The sequence below is a fragment of the Mercenaria mercenaria genome, chromosome 15, assembly GCF_021730395.1.
Source record: "Mercenaria mercenaria strain notata chromosome 15, MADL_Memer_1, whole genome shotgun sequence".
In the NCBI taxonomy this organism is placed as follows: Eukaryota; Metazoa; Mollusca; class Bivalvia; order Venerida; family Veneridae; genus Mercenaria; species Mercenaria mercenaria.
The window spans coordinates 52,700,611-52,719,738 of NC_069375.1; the positions used below are offsets into that span (position 1 = coordinate 52,700,611).

The 19,128-nt window shown below is 36.0% G+C and overlaps 1 protein-coding gene across 2 annotated transcripts in view; it reads right to left on the minus strand.

Annotated features, from left to right (window-relative positions):
- Nucleotides 1–19,128, minus strand: part of LOC128546131 (uncharacterized) — a 110,398-nt gene that overhangs the window by 52,571 nt on the left and 38,699 nt on the right. For both annotated transcript variants that reach the window (XM_053525267.1, XM_053525266.1), the window contains exons 5-12: nt 15,841–16,035; nt 14,743–14,841; nt 14,225–14,374; nt 13,881–14,081; nt 13,266–13,484; nt 6,528–6,697; nt 6,136–6,418; nt 5,446–5,607 (exon numbers count right to left, since the gene is read on the minus strand). In XM_053525267.1, the coding sequence (XP_053381242.1) occupies nt 5,446–5,607; nt 6,136–6,418; nt 6,528–6,697; nt 13,266–13,484; nt 13,881–14,081; nt 14,225–14,374; nt 14,743–14,841; nt 15,841–16,035 (1,479 nt within the window). The remainder of the gene's footprint in view (nt 1–5,445; nt 5,608–6,135; nt 6,419–6,527; nt 6,698–13,265; nt 13,485–13,880; nt 14,082–14,224; nt 14,375–14,742; nt 14,842–15,840; nt 16,036–19,128) is intronic.

Genomic DNA, 19,128 nt, shown 5'->3' on the forward strand with positions numbered 1-19,128 from the left:
GACGACAATTAAGATAGCATTAAAAAACGTATTTTGGCATATTATTATATAATTATATCAAATATCAAATAAGCATTATGTAAAAGCAAACAAAAATCCAATACGGCTGCCAAAAACCAAAATGGCTGCCAAAATGTTATGTTTATGAAACAAAAATGCACTACAATTGAACATTTCTTGTAATTATGTTGAAACTTGGCAAGCAATTGTATACAATCATACTCAGCCTCCAATAAGGATGACAAATTAATAAAAAAAGTCCAATATGGCTGACAAAATCCAAGATGGCTGCCATAAAATCATGTTTTCATAAGTGAATCACGCAACCATTGGGTCTTTTGTGTGAATATTTATGATATTTACATAATTCATGTATAAGTTTTCGCTCCTGAAATAACAAAAAATGCCATATATCAAAGTTCATTGGACCAGTTCTGACTATTGAATGTTTTATATGCATTCATATTTATGTATGTATGTTAAAACACAACTACAAAACAACATCGTTTAGTGGATACATATTATATTTTACATATTTCAAGTGTCATTTCAATTCTACCAAACAGACCTTGCTACTTATTGTTCGCAGTCACCACTACTTTTACACAGCGCGGTGTATTTTAAGTTAGCCCTCGGTCAACATTGTCGTTTTTGTCGTGTTGAGCGACCTGTGAAGTTTACACTTTTCTCTATTTTGATATATCAAAAATCGAGGAATATATTGATTATGGCAATGATGCAGTCATATTATGTAAAGCAGCAAACGTTGTTCGCCGGGATATGTTCAGTGGTAAAAACTTAGCTTTTAATGGAACATTCCAAGAAACTTGCCAACAGAAGGCTATACCAAAATTCCTACAGACTATTGTAGAGATGATCTTAGGAGGTTCAAATAGTAAGACTAGGACATCGAAAGTTGATGTGTTTCAATCCGCCATGTCCATAGCACAACTTATGATATTTAACAGCACATCTACTCGTCGCAGAGACACAACAAAGAGTGTATATAATTGCAAGCAACGTGAACCATCTCTACCAATATATGTAGGACTCACAGTACATGCAGAGACCAGAAAGCATGGTTTTGTGGATAAGCTTCATGATCTCGGTCTGTCAATCTCGGTGGTTCACGTTGCTTGCAATTATTGATCGCGGCATATTGAATAGGACAAGTATTTGCACGATGGGGAAAATATTTCATGATGGACCTGTCAATTCTTTACTTATGGGTGAAACAGGTCTCATAAGCGTAAATACGACTAGCTTCTACTGATTATAAAACATACCGTACGATTTGTTGTGAATCAACTGTTGTTGTACTTTTAGTAGTTCAACCGCCACCCTTGTTTAAGAGCAACATTTAAAAAACACGTTTTTTTCATCCTCAAGTAATAAGTAAGTAGACTCGCCCAGTTTAATCAATCTAGACGCATAATCTACATAGAGCGCTTACTTCACCCTATTTACATTCGGAACATTTTCACGCGTTTCGGGCTTTATCGTTTGTTTAACATGGGATTTTTGAACCGTCCAAAGATGTTGGAAATGTTTGTCTCATTGTTTATTTTTTTTTAATAAAAATGTTACTGCTTTCATTGTCTACCACTTTTTTCCACCCTTGCCTGAAAAAACAGTAATGAGTTTGTACACTGTTAAGATAATTGTGCTCTGTTGAAATTTAACCAAACACAAGTTTACCTGCATAAACAGAAAGCATGATATGTCACCTTGCGCGGATCCAGATGGGGGGTGGGGACCGGGGGTCCGGACCCCCTCTGGAAAATCTTTAAAAAAGAAAAGAAGACAAGAAGGAAAGAAAATGTTTTTCGAAAAAGGCAACATTAGGACTTCATGTAAAGTATATGCGGCTGCTGCTACATACGACCCCGACACAATTCATATTATTTATCTAAAAGAAACTAAGAATTTTATCTTCAAGAAAGCTTGAATTTATCATTTTCCCAAATTTAACAGGTTAGTCCATAAAACTGTCCCAGAATGCAAAAAATGAAGTGCCAAATTGCTAAATTTCCAGGGCTGGTGGGGGGTGGGGGCAGGGGATCGGACCCCCTCTGAGAAAATTGGCTGTGTCCGTGCACGGTCACTATACCTGTCCAGTACTGAACATTATGGTAAACGCTTCATTCCTGCACAAATGACAATTTCGCAACTTCTGTCCGGTTTGTACAAATTTCTGGCCGCGATAAACCATTTGACTTGTACACACTCTTGGAACAACGTTTGCTGCTTTACATAATATGACTGCATCATTGTCATAATCAATATATTCCTCGATTTTTTCAAGGCAAATTCTACATCATCATTAAATGCCAAAAAAATTCTCAGCCTTCATTATATCATTATTATCATTATTATACCAGATTTATATAGCGCCCTTTTCATGATCAATTTCACGTTCAAAGGCGCTTTACATAGTTCAAATGCAGTCACACAGGACGCATAAATTCATCCTCTACTAGTACAGACACAGAGTGATCTGACCAGAGGGTCAGAGTGAGACAAAGCCCCCATGACAGAGATATCAGAAATCAGAAACAGGCTTGTCCGGCTAACTTAGCCTAGCTTGTTGCGAATAGACAGCCTGGTTCTTTAACGTGCCCAAGATTGCCTGGGTTCCTGACCAGTAGACCTCTAGTTGGGTGGGAAACACTGAAAAGCGTTTCTGAAAATTCCCGAGTAGCTGCCGGGGATCGAACCCCGACCTCAGGAATTGGAAGGCCAGTGTGCAAACTACTGAGCTATCCTTCCGCCCATTATATACATGCATGTCTCTTAAATGTGTCATGAGTCTAGTTTTCAATCTTGTTGATTGAACTCAGGTTGATATATCAATGCCTAGTTGCATGAGACTTCTTTATACAGCTTCATAAGGTCAGACAGCTTAAATACAGACACATTTTCTTGGTGTGATTCTGATATAAACCTAGTTAATTCGGCGAATGCTATACCATGTATCTCTCGTCCAATGTCATTATCATTATGTATTAATCAACTTATTGTTCCTTGTCAGCTCTTCTGTACAAATTCGTCAAACATGAACGATGATAAACAGCATCCTGTGAAATTAGATCCCCTGGTGCTAGTTCTTATAGGAGAAACGTGTCTTGAAGAACAGCGCACATTTAACGAACTTTTTTATCAACTGCGAAATGTAGATACTTTATGCAAGGTTGACCCATCGCATTTATTATAAATAAAACATGTGTCTTTATCAAGAAGAGTTGCATTTGCAGTGCTCTTCCATGTAATTTTCAAAGGTGTTGCATCCCTACATACTGATTTAGGATCGGAAGGGTTTTGCAGCCTCTTAGTTGCCCCGTCAAGCTCTCGGTCTCTGAACTTTACTCTACATGTCTTATGCCATTTACCTTTGTTCTTTGTCAAAGTATCAGCTATGGATGTTTCTCCTTTCAAATTTTCCAATTTTAAAAGTACTGGAAGACAAACCCCTGATTTTAAGTATGTTATTTGTCTATAGCAAGAACATGCAGTAATAACCTCCAAAAACTAGGTCTACTACTACCATTGTTTCATGCTGAAAGTAAAACATGAACATTAGTTAAGGTTACAGTTTGTAGTGATGCAAACAATAGATGGGTAGAGTGCTTTATGTTAGTAGCATACATGAAGGATTGAATGTATACAGATAAATACACCAAACGTATAGATAAACAGTTGATATACCTTTGATATATTTACTTAGAACAGAAATTATATTTGTTATTTTGAATTCGGGAACATGTGTCAGTACCAATGTTGTTGACATATATTATAAATGACAAAATTTAAACGAAGAGGAACAACTTTTGTTAAAAGCAAAGGGAAGAAACCTTTTAAAAATCTGTTTTAAATATCAAATCAAATAACTGATACATAACAATTTAACTTTTATTTTGAACCCATACAGCATAACAATATTTCTTGTATACTTCAGTAACAAATTTCTGTTAGTAGTATACTTCAATAACAAAGTTTTGTAGTATTTATTCAACAAGAGCTGTCCGTAAGACAGCGCGCTCGACTTTTCTCAGTGCTTGACTCTGAATTAGAGCTTTGCCAGTAAAAAATCCAAGTTAAAAAGTGACATAACTCTGTCAAAATTATAATCAGAGTTATGGGAATTGTGTCTCCTGGTGTAGACTGTGATAGTAAATAACTGTTTAGAGTTTCAAGTCAAAAGCTTTAATAGTACAGAAATATTTGACTTTTAACAAAAAGTTCTAAGTTAAAAAGGGGCATAATTCTGTCAAAATTCAAATCAAGGCTATGGTGATTGTGTCTCCTGGTGTAGACTGTGATGGTAAATAAGTATTTTAAGTTTCAAGTCAAAAGCTTTAATAGTAACAGAGATATTTGGCTTTATTATCGAAATCTTTAACCAAAAATACTAAGTTTAAAAGGGGCATAATTTTGTCAAAATTCAAATTACAGTTATTGGAATTGTGTCTCCTGGTGTAGACTTTGAATCAATGTAAACAACTGTTTTGAGTTTCAGATAAAAAGCTTTAATAGAACAGAGATATTTGACTTTATCAATTTGTTTTAAAAAAATCTAAGTTAAAAGGGGCATAAGTCTGTCAAAATTCAAACCAGAGTTATGGGGATTTTTTCTCCTGGTGTAGACTTTGATGGTAAATAAGTGTTTTAAGTTTCAAGTCAATAGCTTTGATAGTAACAGAGATATTTGACTATATCAAACACTTAAGACAACGGCAACGCCGACGCCGGGGCGAGTGCAATAGCTCTACATTTTCTTCGAAAAGTCCAGCTAATAAAATTGCATTTTTATTTACTTTGTTCTTGGAATATGGTAGAAAACATGTTTTGTTTATTTGTCTGTGTACTAGACAGCATTTGAATTAAGTATTATTGTTAACAATGCATTCCTTCCACCTAAAGTAAACAATGTTTGGTACTTTTGGCAGCCATCTTTTATTTTGGCAGCCATTTTGGATGTTTTCAATACAAATGATAGACTTATCCCAGCTATTATATAATAATATTCTACTAATTCCCTTCTGCATGCTTATTGCATGTTTTACATAGCTGTTAAATGATTTTCTTAAAGTTTTCATAAAATTTTGACTTATGGCGGCCGTCTTGGATTTTGGCGGCCATTTTGGATATAAGACGCTGCTTCCCACTCTTAAATGAAGAGTAATATATTTACCTACTACCATGCCAAGTTTCATGCTTTTCACAAAAAGTGCACAATTCGACCCTTTTTAGGAACGGATCTCTTGGACTAATGAAAAATAATGTTGCAAATATAGTTACTTCCCTCTTATAGACTTTTTTCAAATAAAGATATTTGTAGTAACACCAAGTACTGTTACAGGCTCAAATTAAGTTAATTAATTATATATAACAGAATAACAAGTGGCTTTGAACAATATTCTAAAGTGTTTCAAATATAAATGTTACCCTCGCATTGTGATACGGAGTGAGCTCCCTTAGATTTTGTTGTTTTGCCTATAGGACATTGTTTACAAGAGCTTTGTTGAGGTTCATCTTGATAATAACCACGTGCACAAGGACTACAGACATCACTCTTTGTGTCATGGAAATAACCATTATTGCATTTTACTGAAATAAACAGATTGCATAGACCACTTACTAATTAGAGCGTAATTAAGATACAATTACGTCTGTGAATGGTCTGTGAAATCCAAAAATTGGAAATTAAAAATTATGAGCTTTATCAAAACATTAAGATTAATTGAGAAAAAACAAACAAACAAAAAACCCGCTCCTTTATAACTTATGAAAATCAATTTAGTCTTCATCAATAAACCAATCTAAACTACCAAGTCGTACTTTTGTTGTGCGTGTGCGTGTGTGTGAGTGTTTGTTGGTCGTGTGCACTACCATGCGTGTATTGCTGTGAGTTGCGGTATTTTGGGAATCTTGCCCTGCTGACAATTTTATCATTGTTTGCTAGAACTATCCAAACTTTATGGTTTAGTCATAAATAAGACTGATTACTAAGAACAGTATGATAGTAAGCATCAATGTAGACATTTATACAAGAAATATTTGCAACCATCAAACAAAGGGTGGTTTATTATACATGAGTAAATAATCATGAACTGAAAAAAATGTTTAGTTATTTACCGCACTGAAATGTTTTCTTATTGTATGCGCTTCCGTCGTTACAGGATCCTTCTGGCTGTGAAACTTGTATCGATGATGGCCTATTTACAGTACCGTCTATTTGAATGTCAAGGTTACCGCTCTGTCTTGTCGCGAGAAGTGAATTTATAATGAGGCTTCTTGTTGTCGCCGTTTCAATGGAACTCTGGTTGCGGGAGAGGTCTACATTAATTTCGAAACTGATTCCTGTGGTAATAGCTTTTCGCCTCCTGTCAGTACCATCATATCTATCACCGCAAATAACCTGCAATTTTTAAAGAAATCAACTAACATCTTTATACATTACCCATTCCGATTTTTTTTCCATAACATTTATTTCATCCGTGGTAATGAAATGAAGAACGAACGCTTACTTGAACTAGAGAAACTTGACAGTCCGGTGGCTGGCATGTCTGTTGCGTGCCTTCAGTGAAAGCCTTGATGAACTTGTTTTTGATATCTTCTCTTGTTTCATCACATGGGCCGTCATAGTAAAGATATTCAATATTGATTCGGAGGATACGCTCTAATAGTGGATCAATCTCTGCAAAGTCACATGTATTATAATGCATGAACTGAGAGTAATCGTGATGAGGATTTGTCCTAGCGAAGATTTAATAGAGGTCTGTAACACACAGTAACATTTTACCAGTAATCAAACAAGAGCTGTCAATAGGACGGCACGCTCGACCTGTTGCTTGACTCCGAATCAGAGCTTTGCCAGCAAAAGGGGCGTAACTCTGTAAACACTGTCAAATTTCAAACTAGAGTTATTGGGATTGCTTCTTATTGTGTAGCCTTTGATAATAAATAACAAATTTAAGTTTCAATTCAAAAGCTTTGATAGTACAGAGACATTTGACCCGCCAAAATCTTTAACTGGAACAATTCCAAGCAAAAAGGGACTGTAACTATTTTAGTTTAAATATACGCTCTGATAGTAACAAGAGATATTTGACTCTATCAAAAACCTTATCTAAAAAATTCTATGCTAGGAAGGAACATGATTCTGCCAAAAATTGTAATCAGGGTTATTATATGTGTACAAGTAAATCTGGAATGTGTACATGCATTGGTATACTATAGGTTTAGTGTAAAACAAATTGGTCATGAAACATTAGAGTTTGTTTATCATGAGGTCATGTTCCTTTTACTACCTACCAAGAACAGTGTTGTAAAAATTCAGGAGTAATTAATCTTGTTATAAAATAAATGAAATATTAGAATAATCTCCTCTGGTACCCAGTGCAATTGGAATTACAAATTTGTACCTATAGTAAATAGATAAAATCTGATATGAAGCATCTTATTTTGCTACATGCATTTAAAGGTCCAATGCTAAGGAAAGTGAACATCTTAATTTCTTTTAAAAAGCACAGAAACTATTTCGTTTTATTGGAAAATGAAAGTTGGTATGTAGAAATTCGAAATAAGTCGCAGTATATGTACAATTATTTTTCTATGAAGTATGAAGAAAGTTAAAAAGACCTGGGGGGTCATTCTGTCGATTCATTGAAATTTCAACATAATACACATACATTTCTTTGAGTTCCAAAGACCTTCTGTAAATTTTGACCTGCCAATCTTCATTATTTAGTGTCTTGCAGAAGTCTATGCACTGGCTATGAAAAAAATTGCCAACTCACTTTCCCTTAGTAATGGACCTTTAAAGATCTTTTGATCTATTGAAAAAAAATCAGGTAAATGAGGAAAACAACGCATCTGGATCTATTCGTTATAACAACAACAACAAAAAATATGTCTTCGGTCCAAAAAAAAAAAATATATATATATGTTTATATATATTCCTTAGAGCAGATTTTTGGGGATTATCGTCTAATTTACCACGGTTCAGAGTTCCGATGCGTAGCAACTGAACCATGCACGAGGGCGTTAGCCCGATTGGTTAAATACTGCAGCATCTGAACGATGAACGTGGTAAATTAGACGAAAAATCACAATGCCTTTATTTGTTCATTCTGATATGCTCATATTAACATGTTTTGATAAATGTTATTCTGGACTTCATTTACCCGAGGAGTAATGTATGAATGTGACTCAGTGCAGACTTGGAGCGCCGGTATAAATTACAGACTCCGGTACATACCGGATTAACTAAATCTGAACGAAAATATCTTAAATGTATATATTTTGTAACCATGGTGATACTAACCCTAACCTTTAGTCAGTATTTTATGCATATTGTACACTAAATGCATGCGGATGCAAAAATATGCATATTGTTGCCGTGCGCGACAATTGATAATCACTTTCGGGCATACGCAGAAGACCGCTCCAAGTCTGCAATGAGTTACATCGGTAATTGTATTGGACGTCACGTGGCATTTTGACGTCATTATGACGTCAAAATGCTCTGTTACCGGTCCGCGCGTTAACCGTTGTTTATCGCAGAATATACAGAGCTTGATTTTCTTCTTTGTTTAAGTGTAAATCAAATCGAGCCATGTTAAAATGTTCATTATATCCGAGTTTTCGCGATATCCGAGTTTGCTATAAAGTGTATTTTGGCGTGAGGCGAAAAAATTAATTTGCTCTCAGCTTTTTTGTTGGAATAATTTAATTTTTGAAGGACTGTCATGAATTCACGTTGTCCTAGTTTGCAGGGATAGTGAACGGGCGTTCAGTCTTCAAAGACGCGTTACCCTATAACTCTATTCTTATTATTTCCATGATGGTAATTATACATGGTTTGCATGAAAAGAAAAATGAAAAATGCTATTAGATCTATCTAGTTATAAACTGACAGTGTCATAACATATGTGTTAATTGTCTTAATATATTGTTAAATAAATATTCTAACATGGCTCGATTTGATATCCAGCTCTGTTTATTCTGCGATAAACAACGGTTGACGCGCGGACCGGCAAGAGAGCATTATGACGTCAATTATGACGTCAAATTGCCGCATGACGTCCGATACATTATTCCTCGCGTAAGTGAAATCCAGTATAATATTTATTAAAATATATCAATGAGCATGTCAGAATCAAAACAATCAAGGCCTTCTTGTGATTTATCGTCTAATTTACCACGGTTCATCGTTCAGATGCTTCAGTATTTAACCACTCGGGCTAACGCCCTCGTGGTTCAATTCCTGCGCATCTGAACTCTGAACCGTGGTAAATCAGACGATAAACAACTCAAAGGCCTTGATTATTTGTTAATTATAGTATTGTTTTGAAATTTTAGCTTGCAATTTTCTCTCTAAGGGTTGCTTTCTAGGGCTGTCATTTAACTTAAGTTAAAGTTGGGTATGAATAAAATTCCTGTATATATCTAGTAGAACTTAAAATACATGTACTAGTTTTATCTCACCAAGAACTTAAAATATAGCCTGATGATCTTATAGCGTTTTTGTATAATTTTACTCATTACACCATATAATTAGTTATCTATGCTTTTGTTGAAAGTAATGAGTATTCATGTAAATGCTATGTATTCTGCTTAGTTTATTAATATGCGCCAGGTGACGGCTGCATTTTTTTTCAGTGCTTTCAAATATTGATCTAGTTTTCTGACATTTATACTTGGTTCAGAATTCTAAAAATTGGATATATTAGACATTATTTAGTCGTGATTTGAGTGTTATAAATTATCGTGAATCATAACTGTGATTTTGAAGATGTTTTGATTAAAAAAACACTATTGCAATTCAGTATCATTCATGTATCAGCATAGCCTGCAGCAATAATGTGTTTCAGTGAGCGAATGTCACCGAGTATTTATTATAAAATATCAGAGTTGCACAATATTGGACAATTACCAAGTGTAAAAAAGAGACCTAATCCCATGATTATCAAAACATAGTCACATCAAGCAAAGACAACGAATTTTCCCAGTCTGAGTATATGTAGTTACAGGCGGACACTCCACAGGCCCACTGGCTTACCAATTATATACAGGCTTCCGCCTTCCAAATAAAATGGTTTGAACACACACATTTTCCTTGAGCAAGAATGGCCTCATTTCTTAACTTAATATGCCACAATTGACAAGACCACCATCATTTCGGGGTACCTTAACTGTCATCTTGATTTACCGGAAGATACATCTAGTGACACAAAAAAGTTTACAAGCAGTCAACATGCATGTGACCTGTGTCAACATGTACTAGAACCAACACATGTTGCTGGACATACGTTGGATGTAGTGATAACCAGACATAATGATGTAACGGTTTCAAATATCGAGGTCATAGATCCTGGACTCTCTGATTCCAATTGAAAGGTGTCACGTGATCATTTTGTTGTGATATTCGACGCTAAAGCTTCCAAACCACCCCCAGTATGTAAATCTGTGTCGATCGATCGACTTTGACACATTCCGAAAAGATATACGAATAACAGATTTCTTTAACACTCAATGCACTCCATCTGATACTGATGAATTTGTGGAGGAGTATTGAAATCAGTTAATTTTTGTTGTAGACAAACATGCCCCTTTGACTACCAAGACTATTGTATTAAGACCTTCATGTCCTTGGTATACCGAGCAACTCCACGAAGCGAAACATCAGAAACGAAAATTAGAGCGGAAATGGCGTGAAAGTAAACATACAACTGATCACCAGATTTACCGAACACAGTGTGCTGAAGTGAATAAAATGCTTAAACAAGCTTGTGTTGAATATTATACAGGCCAAATTGAATCATGTGGGAGTGGTCATAACAGTTAATCTATCTAAGATTTACAAAAATCTTCTTTAAGATACAAATGAGGTGATTTTACCATCACATTCATCTCCAAGATTTCAGTGAAGTGACTCCTTTATTGGAAAGATTGAAACAATCAGAAACAATATAACATCGCAAACACAACCTATATCTGATTTAGATGACAAAAAACTTAATACACAGGTGTCATTTATGTTGAGTTTACCCAAATCTCAGAAGACGAAGTGACATTAATTATTAAAAAGTCAGCAAACAAATCTTGTGAACTAGATCCTATCCCAACATGGTTATTAAAAGAATGTCTTGACGAACTAACATCAGTGATAACAAAAATTATAACTGCATCCCTAGACGTTGCGTATGTGCTAAACATTCACGAATAAGAACTCCTCTAAAAACGCCAGGCCTAGAATCTAATGTTCTTACAAGCTATAGACTTGTGTCAAATCTGCCTTTTCTGTCAAATATCTTAGAAACAGTGGTAGATGTTCGAACTGAAATCATTTGAGGAACAATGAACTCAATGAAGTCAATCTTAATCTGCTTATAAGAAATTCCACTCGACCGAAACCGCCCTATTAAAAGTTCAAAACATTTTTAATCGTTTCATAAGAACAATGTGACCATCCTTGTGATGCTCGATCTCTCCGCAGCAATTGACACTATCGACCACGGGGCATTGATTCATCGCCTAGAACGTCATTTTGATATTACAGGCAAGCCACTGGCATGGATGATGTCATGCCTTAGTGACCGATACCAGACCGTTTGCATAGATGGTGAGCTATCACAATCAGTGCTCATGGAGAAGTGTACCCCGCTCATGAAGAAGTGCACCCCAAGGGTCTGTCTTAAGGCCAAAGAACTACGCAATGTACACAAACCAGTCGGAACTATCTGCAGAAAGCACGGACTTAACAATCATTTCTATGCTGACGATTCGCAGTTATATCAATAATTCAATCCAAAAACAGAATGTTTATTGAAGAGACCATCCATTACGCTGAAAGTTGTTTAAAGGATATAGTAAGTGGGATGAATACAAACGTGTTGAAACTCAATGCTGAAAGAAAGAATTAATTATATTTTCATCTGAAACAAAATACAGTCTGTTTCAAACATATCTGTGAAAGTGGATGACTCTGAAATCAGACAATCGGGCAGTGTCAGGAACTTTGGAGTTTTTCTGGACTCGAGCATGGGGAACATGTGAATAGTGTATGTAGGAATGCGGCAAATTAGTCAAATCATACAATAAATAACCGCAAACGCAATCAAATCTCTAATTAACTCTCTTGTTACATAATGTTTTAATTGTTGAAACTCTTTTCTATACGGGATTCCAAAACAGTCAATGAACAAACTGCAGTATATCCAAAGTGCAGTCCATATATGGAAATGAACATGTTGTTTGCACAGCGCGCCACATTCCTGCATAATGTGCCATTTTCTTCACAGTTAAGCGCAGCATGCTGCAGTTTGTGAGGTGCGTCACTGTTTTGTGCAGTGCGCTTCATTTTGCGCAGAAATCTAAATATCGCGTTGCTCATTTGTTGAATGATATTATGTTGTAAAAATTAGTTGACTTTGGATTTTGTTGTTGCATTTAATCAACAGAGGACAAAGTTTCTAGTAAGTGTCTTAAAGTTAAATTAATAAGGTAATTTCATATTGCTTTATCATTTGGCCTTAAGCAGTATTACAAACAGCCTCGCCAAGTTGGATAGTCCTAGGCAAAATGAAATAGAACAATAAAAAAATGATATCTATCTTCATAGAAAGGCTTTAGGAATGATTTCCAAGAATTTACCTGGAAATGTATAACAATACCAAAATTTAAATGCAATAATAATGATAATAATAATAATAACTTTATTTTCTGAAGGTGAAATACTAACTGACAAATGCAGATATTTTACAACTTATTTCCAGTATGGCCTTCAACTGATGTACATTCACACATACACACAATCATACAGTCAATTTATAATTTAACATTTATACAAAAATACACATATCAGAATTACTTAAATTTTCTCGACAAACACGTCTCAAATTAAAGAAGTCTTAAATAAACGTAATATAACAATAACTATGTTTTAAAAGAATTACCATGCGCCACAAAGATTATACATGACAATTAAGATACATACAAAAAAGAAAGTCTGTCCCATAAGATAATAAATAGTTCCAGATGTGAATAATAAGATAATATACAACATTATAATATACAAAAATCTCTGTCCTATTTGATATAAGATATCAAATAGTAAAGTAGTTTATTTTTTTGTTTTGATTGGATTTTCCCCTAAATTCTGCTCGAACAAATTACAGAAAGGCCAGGTTCAATCAAATATCGGTGTGTCTTTTATATTAGGACAGTACACAGAAATTGTGTCTAATAACATGCAAAAATACCTTGGCAATTCGGAATGTCCCCGGAAATGTGCCATATTCCAGAATTGCCACAAACTACTAAAGTCTTGTGTATACGAACTTCGTCCAATGTCGTATCCGGGTCGTCCACTACAACATAACCATCTTCACACAGCATTTGGCAATACCTTCCATTAAGCCATGTGTCACATGCCAAGGCGCCATTATCAGGAGCACGGAGTTCTTGACACGTGTTCTGAACTAGCAATAATTTAGTATAAAATTTATTAGCAGCTATAATATAGTATAAAATTCATTAGCAGTTTTAGTACTTTTTTCTTACTACGATTTATTCCCAAGTAATTTATATTGTAGAAGTGTATGGTTCTCTATAGAATTGGATTATTCACACAGCAAAGGTTTTAAACCTATTTTGTTTTGTCTCTTATCATTGTACCAATAAAACATTGTAGATCGTTTCCAGTTTTGTCCTGAAAACAGAACCATAAAAGGGATATAATGATCTTGATAAATACAATCTTGATAAATATATATCACATATTGCATTGTTTATTACACACTTTATCCTTTTATAATTATACAAATTGTAATTGCTCGTTAATTTTTATTGTACAAAACTATTATACGAATACTTACGTTCACAGTATGGTTGTCTGTCCCTGAATGTCCAAACTCCGTACGAAACGTTAGAGTCTGTTTTATCGCATTCAACATTGGCTGGACCATTTAGGACTGCACCTTTGGCACACATAAACTGACAGGTAGATCCGTAGCTCCTTCCATTCGGGCATACGGTCGAGGTGTAGGGTAGCGGGTATATAGTGTGACAGTTTATTTCTGAAACAGTTCATACCAATATCTTATAGGGACGAGTTTGCATATACAGTGTACATGTAGTTTCATTTTGAATAAGATCATAAAAGTCATTCAGTAAACAGTCAACGGAACATCTATATAAGTTTTATGTGTGAATTACTCACGTTTTACGACGACCTTGAACTCGCAGATAGCCGTGTTATTGGAAGTATCGTATGCCATGTACTGGACAGTATGCTCGCCAACTTGCAGGTCGGATCCAGATTCTGGCCCGGAGATTTGAGTAGAGGTGACACTTCCGCTGTTGTCAGTAGCTGATATAAATGAGTGTGACATTAGATTTGTTCATATGCTTTTTTTGCATTGTTGTGCATTTGACGCAAAAAATTAGAAATTTGCCCTTGGCAACAATCGAAACCCTTCATTTAGTTATGACAATGTATGAAGGTTTCTATAACTCATTTCATGCAATACCTTTGAAACTACAAATGTAACACAGTGTACTTTTATAGTCATGATACAAAAGCATTATGATCCTATATCTTCAAATGCCTTATCTACAATAGATTTACAACCTAAACTAGGAAAAACCCGACATTTCTCCCTCTGCTTTAAATATCATTTCTTTATTCGACATGTTTCTAAAGGCGATCAAAACGCAAGAGGATGTAGTAAATCTCACCTGTAGGATCGTACCACCAGATACGCCCTGACGTCTTGGTGCGTTCAGCATATCCAACTTTAACATACGGACAATCGGTATACACTGGTGGCTCAATATCTGTAGAAACGTATTAAATTAAAAGTGGAAATATGCGCATATTTCAAGTAAAAATCCAGCAGAAATAGATGTGTGTGTAAATAGGGGGGTGGGGGGGGGGGGGGGGGTTATATAGCTTTTAACCCAATAAACCAAACTCTTCTTGTTACCAGTACGAAATAATAACTTTACAAATATGACTTTTCTTATTTTGACTGCGGCAGTCTTTTTAAGAAAAGTCAAACTGCTAGCGAAAGTTGCTTCCCTTCAACTTAAGAAATCTCTACTTATAGGTAAGGGAGATCACTGTGCAGAAAATTGAAGGAAAAAAAACTATTTTATTAGTCAGATTTCTTTATGTCTAACGCATCAACTTCAAACACTTATGTGGTATTATCCTTTAAATACACAGCAACCGAAAATATTCACTAAAATACACGATTTGCTAACAAATCCCTCGATTTACATAGACTTATTTGTTTTTGAAGCAATGGCATAGAAATTTGGACCAAAAATATAATGCTGTTGAAGTTACAGCGTAGAAATCTGGACCACCTGTATAATGTTTGATACAGATTTCAATAGTATACTCATCCTGAATAGTCTTAATCGTGACCTATCTATCTATCTCTACTTCTTGTTTTCGAAGTTACAACAAAAATGTTTCAACCACATGTATAATGGTTGATGCAGATTTCAATACTCATGTTCAATATTCTTAATCTTGACTTACTGACCTACTTTCTTGTTTTTGAAGGTACAGCATAGAAATTTAGACTTTTATACAGATTTCAATATTTAATATTCTTAACCCTAACCTATTTCTTGTTGTTGGAGCTACAAGAAAGAGCATTGGATCACTGACGATTTGTAAATTACTTTTCATACAGATTTCAGTAGTTACCTTGAATAATCTTTACATTGACCTACTCACTTAGTTTTTATGTTTTTGAAATTTTAGCGAAGAAATTTGTTCAAGCAAGCAAAGATCCTTCATGTCCCTCTCACACCAATACATACCTACACACATGGGCATGCTCCCTCTCCAAATACCAAACTCGTTACAGACTCGAATCTTGCTATGACCTGGCAACACGCTGTATCCAACGACGCAGTTGTATGAGCATATACTTCTGTAGTAGTTATCATCGGTGCATTCAATACTTACAATGCCATATTGATCGGGAGTTGGAAACAGGTCGACACATTGCAGTTCTTAATGTATAAATGTATAAAATACCAATGAAAAGATAGCAACAATCAGCTACACTAGTATTAAGGGGGCCATGAAGGCCCTGTATCGCTCACCTGACCTATTGACCTAAAGAATATCAAGAATAACATTCTTACCAAGTTTCATTAAGATATGGTCATAAATGTGGCCTCTAAAGTGTTAACTAGCTTTTCCTTTGATTTGACCATGTGACCTTGTTTTTGACCCTACGTGACCCAGATTCGAACTTAACCTAAAGATCATCAAGTTGAACATTCTGACTAAGTTTCAAGAAGATACAGTCATAAATGTGGCTTCTAGAGTGTTAACAATCTTTTCCTTTGATCTGACCCTGTGACCTAGTTTTTGGCCCAACATGACCCAGATTCAAACTTGACCTAAAGATCATCAAGTTTAACATTCTGACTTAGCTTCATGAAGATACAGTCATGAATGTGGCCTCTAGAGTGTTTAAAACTTTTCCTTTGATTTGACCTAGTGACCTAGTTTTTGTCTCTAGCTGACCCAGATTTTAACTTGACCTAAAGATCATCAAGATTAACATTCTGACCAAGTTTCATTAAGATATAGTCATAAATGTGGCCTCTACAGTGTTGACTAGCTTTTCCTTTGATTTGACCGGGTGACCTAGTTTTTGATCCTACATGACCCAGATTCATACTTGACCTTAAGATTATCAATATTACTATTCTGACCAAGTTTTATGAAGATATAGTCTTAAATGCGGCCTCTACAGTGTTAACAAGTTTTTCCTTTGATTTGACCTGGTGACCTAGTTTTTGACCTCAGATGACCCAATATCAAACTCGTCTAAAACTTTATTAAGGATAACACTCTGACCAAGTTTCATTAAGATTGGGCCAAAATTGGGACCTCTAGAGTATTAACAAGCTTTTCCTTTGATTTGACCTGGTGACCTAGTGTTTGACCTCATGTAACCCAATATCGACCTCATCCAAGATTTTATTAAAGGTAACACTTTGACCAAGTTTCATTAGGATTGGGCCAAAAATGTGACCTCTAGAGTGTTAACAAGCTTTTCCTTTGATCTGACCTGGTGACCTAGTTTTAGACCCCAGATGACCCAATATCAAACTCGTCCAAGATTTTATTGAGGGTAACATTCTGACCAAGATTCATTAAGATTGGGGTAAAAATGTGACCTCTAGAGTGTTAACAGCCAAATTGTTGACGACGGACGGACGGACGGACGACGACGGACGCCGGACACAGGATGATCACTAAAGCTCACCTTTGAGCACTTCGTGCTCAGGTGAGCTAAATATCATGCTTATTAACTGCCTTTTAATGTTCAGGGAAAATAAAGCAAACAAAACCAAAGAACTAGAATTAAGGCTCGTCTACACTATTCAAGAAAATCTTGTAGGGCCCATAAATCACTAGATAATTTATATCTTATACAAGCAATTAGTGCTTTGCAATATTTCTTGAACTTGGAAGACACATTAATTTTAAATGGAGTGAAATCATGACAGGTAAATAAAAAAGATGGCCGAAATGATACCGGTGTAACATCCCAGTTTTTCCCCCAGTCAGTTCTTTCCCCGGGGAAAAACTGACTAGTCAATTCTTTCCCCCGGGGAAAAAACGGACTAGTCAGTTTCTTCCCCCCCCCCCTAGTCAGTTTTTCCCCCCTTGGAATAAGTTTTCTGATAGGGATAAAAACTGACTAGTTAGTCAGATTTTTCCCTAGGGAAAAAACTGACTAGTCAGTTCTTTCCCCCTAGTTTTCCCTTCAAGTACTGGATTCTGTCGGTATTGTTATTTGGGATACAAGTGTCTATTCATTTTCCATTTAAATTTCAGATGAAACAGGTATTGTTTTTCATTTGAATAAACCTGTATGTTTCTTTATTGTAACTTTAATCAATGTTGTTTTTTGTCAAATCAAATTTTTTAACATCTGTTTGATTGCCATTACTATTTAATATCTGTGAGGTGCGGGGAAGAAATTGACCGGTCAGTTCTTTCCCCCCCCCCCAACATATACTTGACCTGTCAGGTGGAGGAAGAAATTGACTAGTCAGTTCTTTTCCCCCTATATATAGTTAGTACTTGAGCTGTGGTGTGGGGAGAAGAAATTGACCAGTCAGTTCTTTCCCCACTAGCAAGTACTTGACCTGTCGGGTGGGGAGATTTGTTTGGGACCGTCAAGTATTCGTATTAACCCCATTGTAATACGTTTTACCTGATTCGGCAGTAAATGTGCGGAAGAAATTGACCGGTCAAGTTCTTTCCCCCTCATATACTTGACTAGTCAGGTGGAGGAAGAAATTGACCATGTCGTTCTTCCCTAATATAGAGTACTTCGAGCCTTCAGGTGTGGGGATGAATATTGACCAGTCGTTCTTTCCTACTGCATAATGACCGATCGGGTGGGGAGAGAAATTGACCAGTCAGTTCTTTCCCCCTTGCATATACTTGACCTTCGGGTGGGGAGAAGAAATTGACGGTCAGTTCTTTCCCCCCTTGCATATACTTGACCTATCAGGTGGGGGAAGAAATTGACAGTCAGTTCTTTCCCCCCTAGCTATATTATCACCGTATCAGGTAGGGGAAGAAAATTGGCCAGTCAGTTCTTTCCCCCTTGCATATATTTACATTCAGGTGGGGGAAGAAATTGACTAGTCAGTTCTTTCCCCCTTGCATACTTGACCTATCAGGTGGGGGAAGAAACTGACTAGTCAGTTCTTTCCCCCTGCATATACTTGACCTATCAGGTGGGAGAAGAAATTGACTGTCAGTCTTTCCCCCTAATTGTGATATACTGATCTATCAGGTGGGGAAAAATTTGGCCTGTCAGTTCTTCCAAGATTAACTGACGTCAGGTGGGGAAGAACTGACAACTATCGTTCTTTCCCCCCAACCAGTACGTGACCTGTCAGGGGGGGAAGAAATTGACCGTCAGTTCTTTCTCCAACATATACTTGACCTGTCAGGGGGAAGAAATGACCGTCAGTCTTTCCCCCCTAAATTGCCTAGTGGAAGAAAATTGACTCAGGCAAGTATGGTAGGGGGGAAAGAACTGACCGCATTTCTTCGCCCACCTAAAG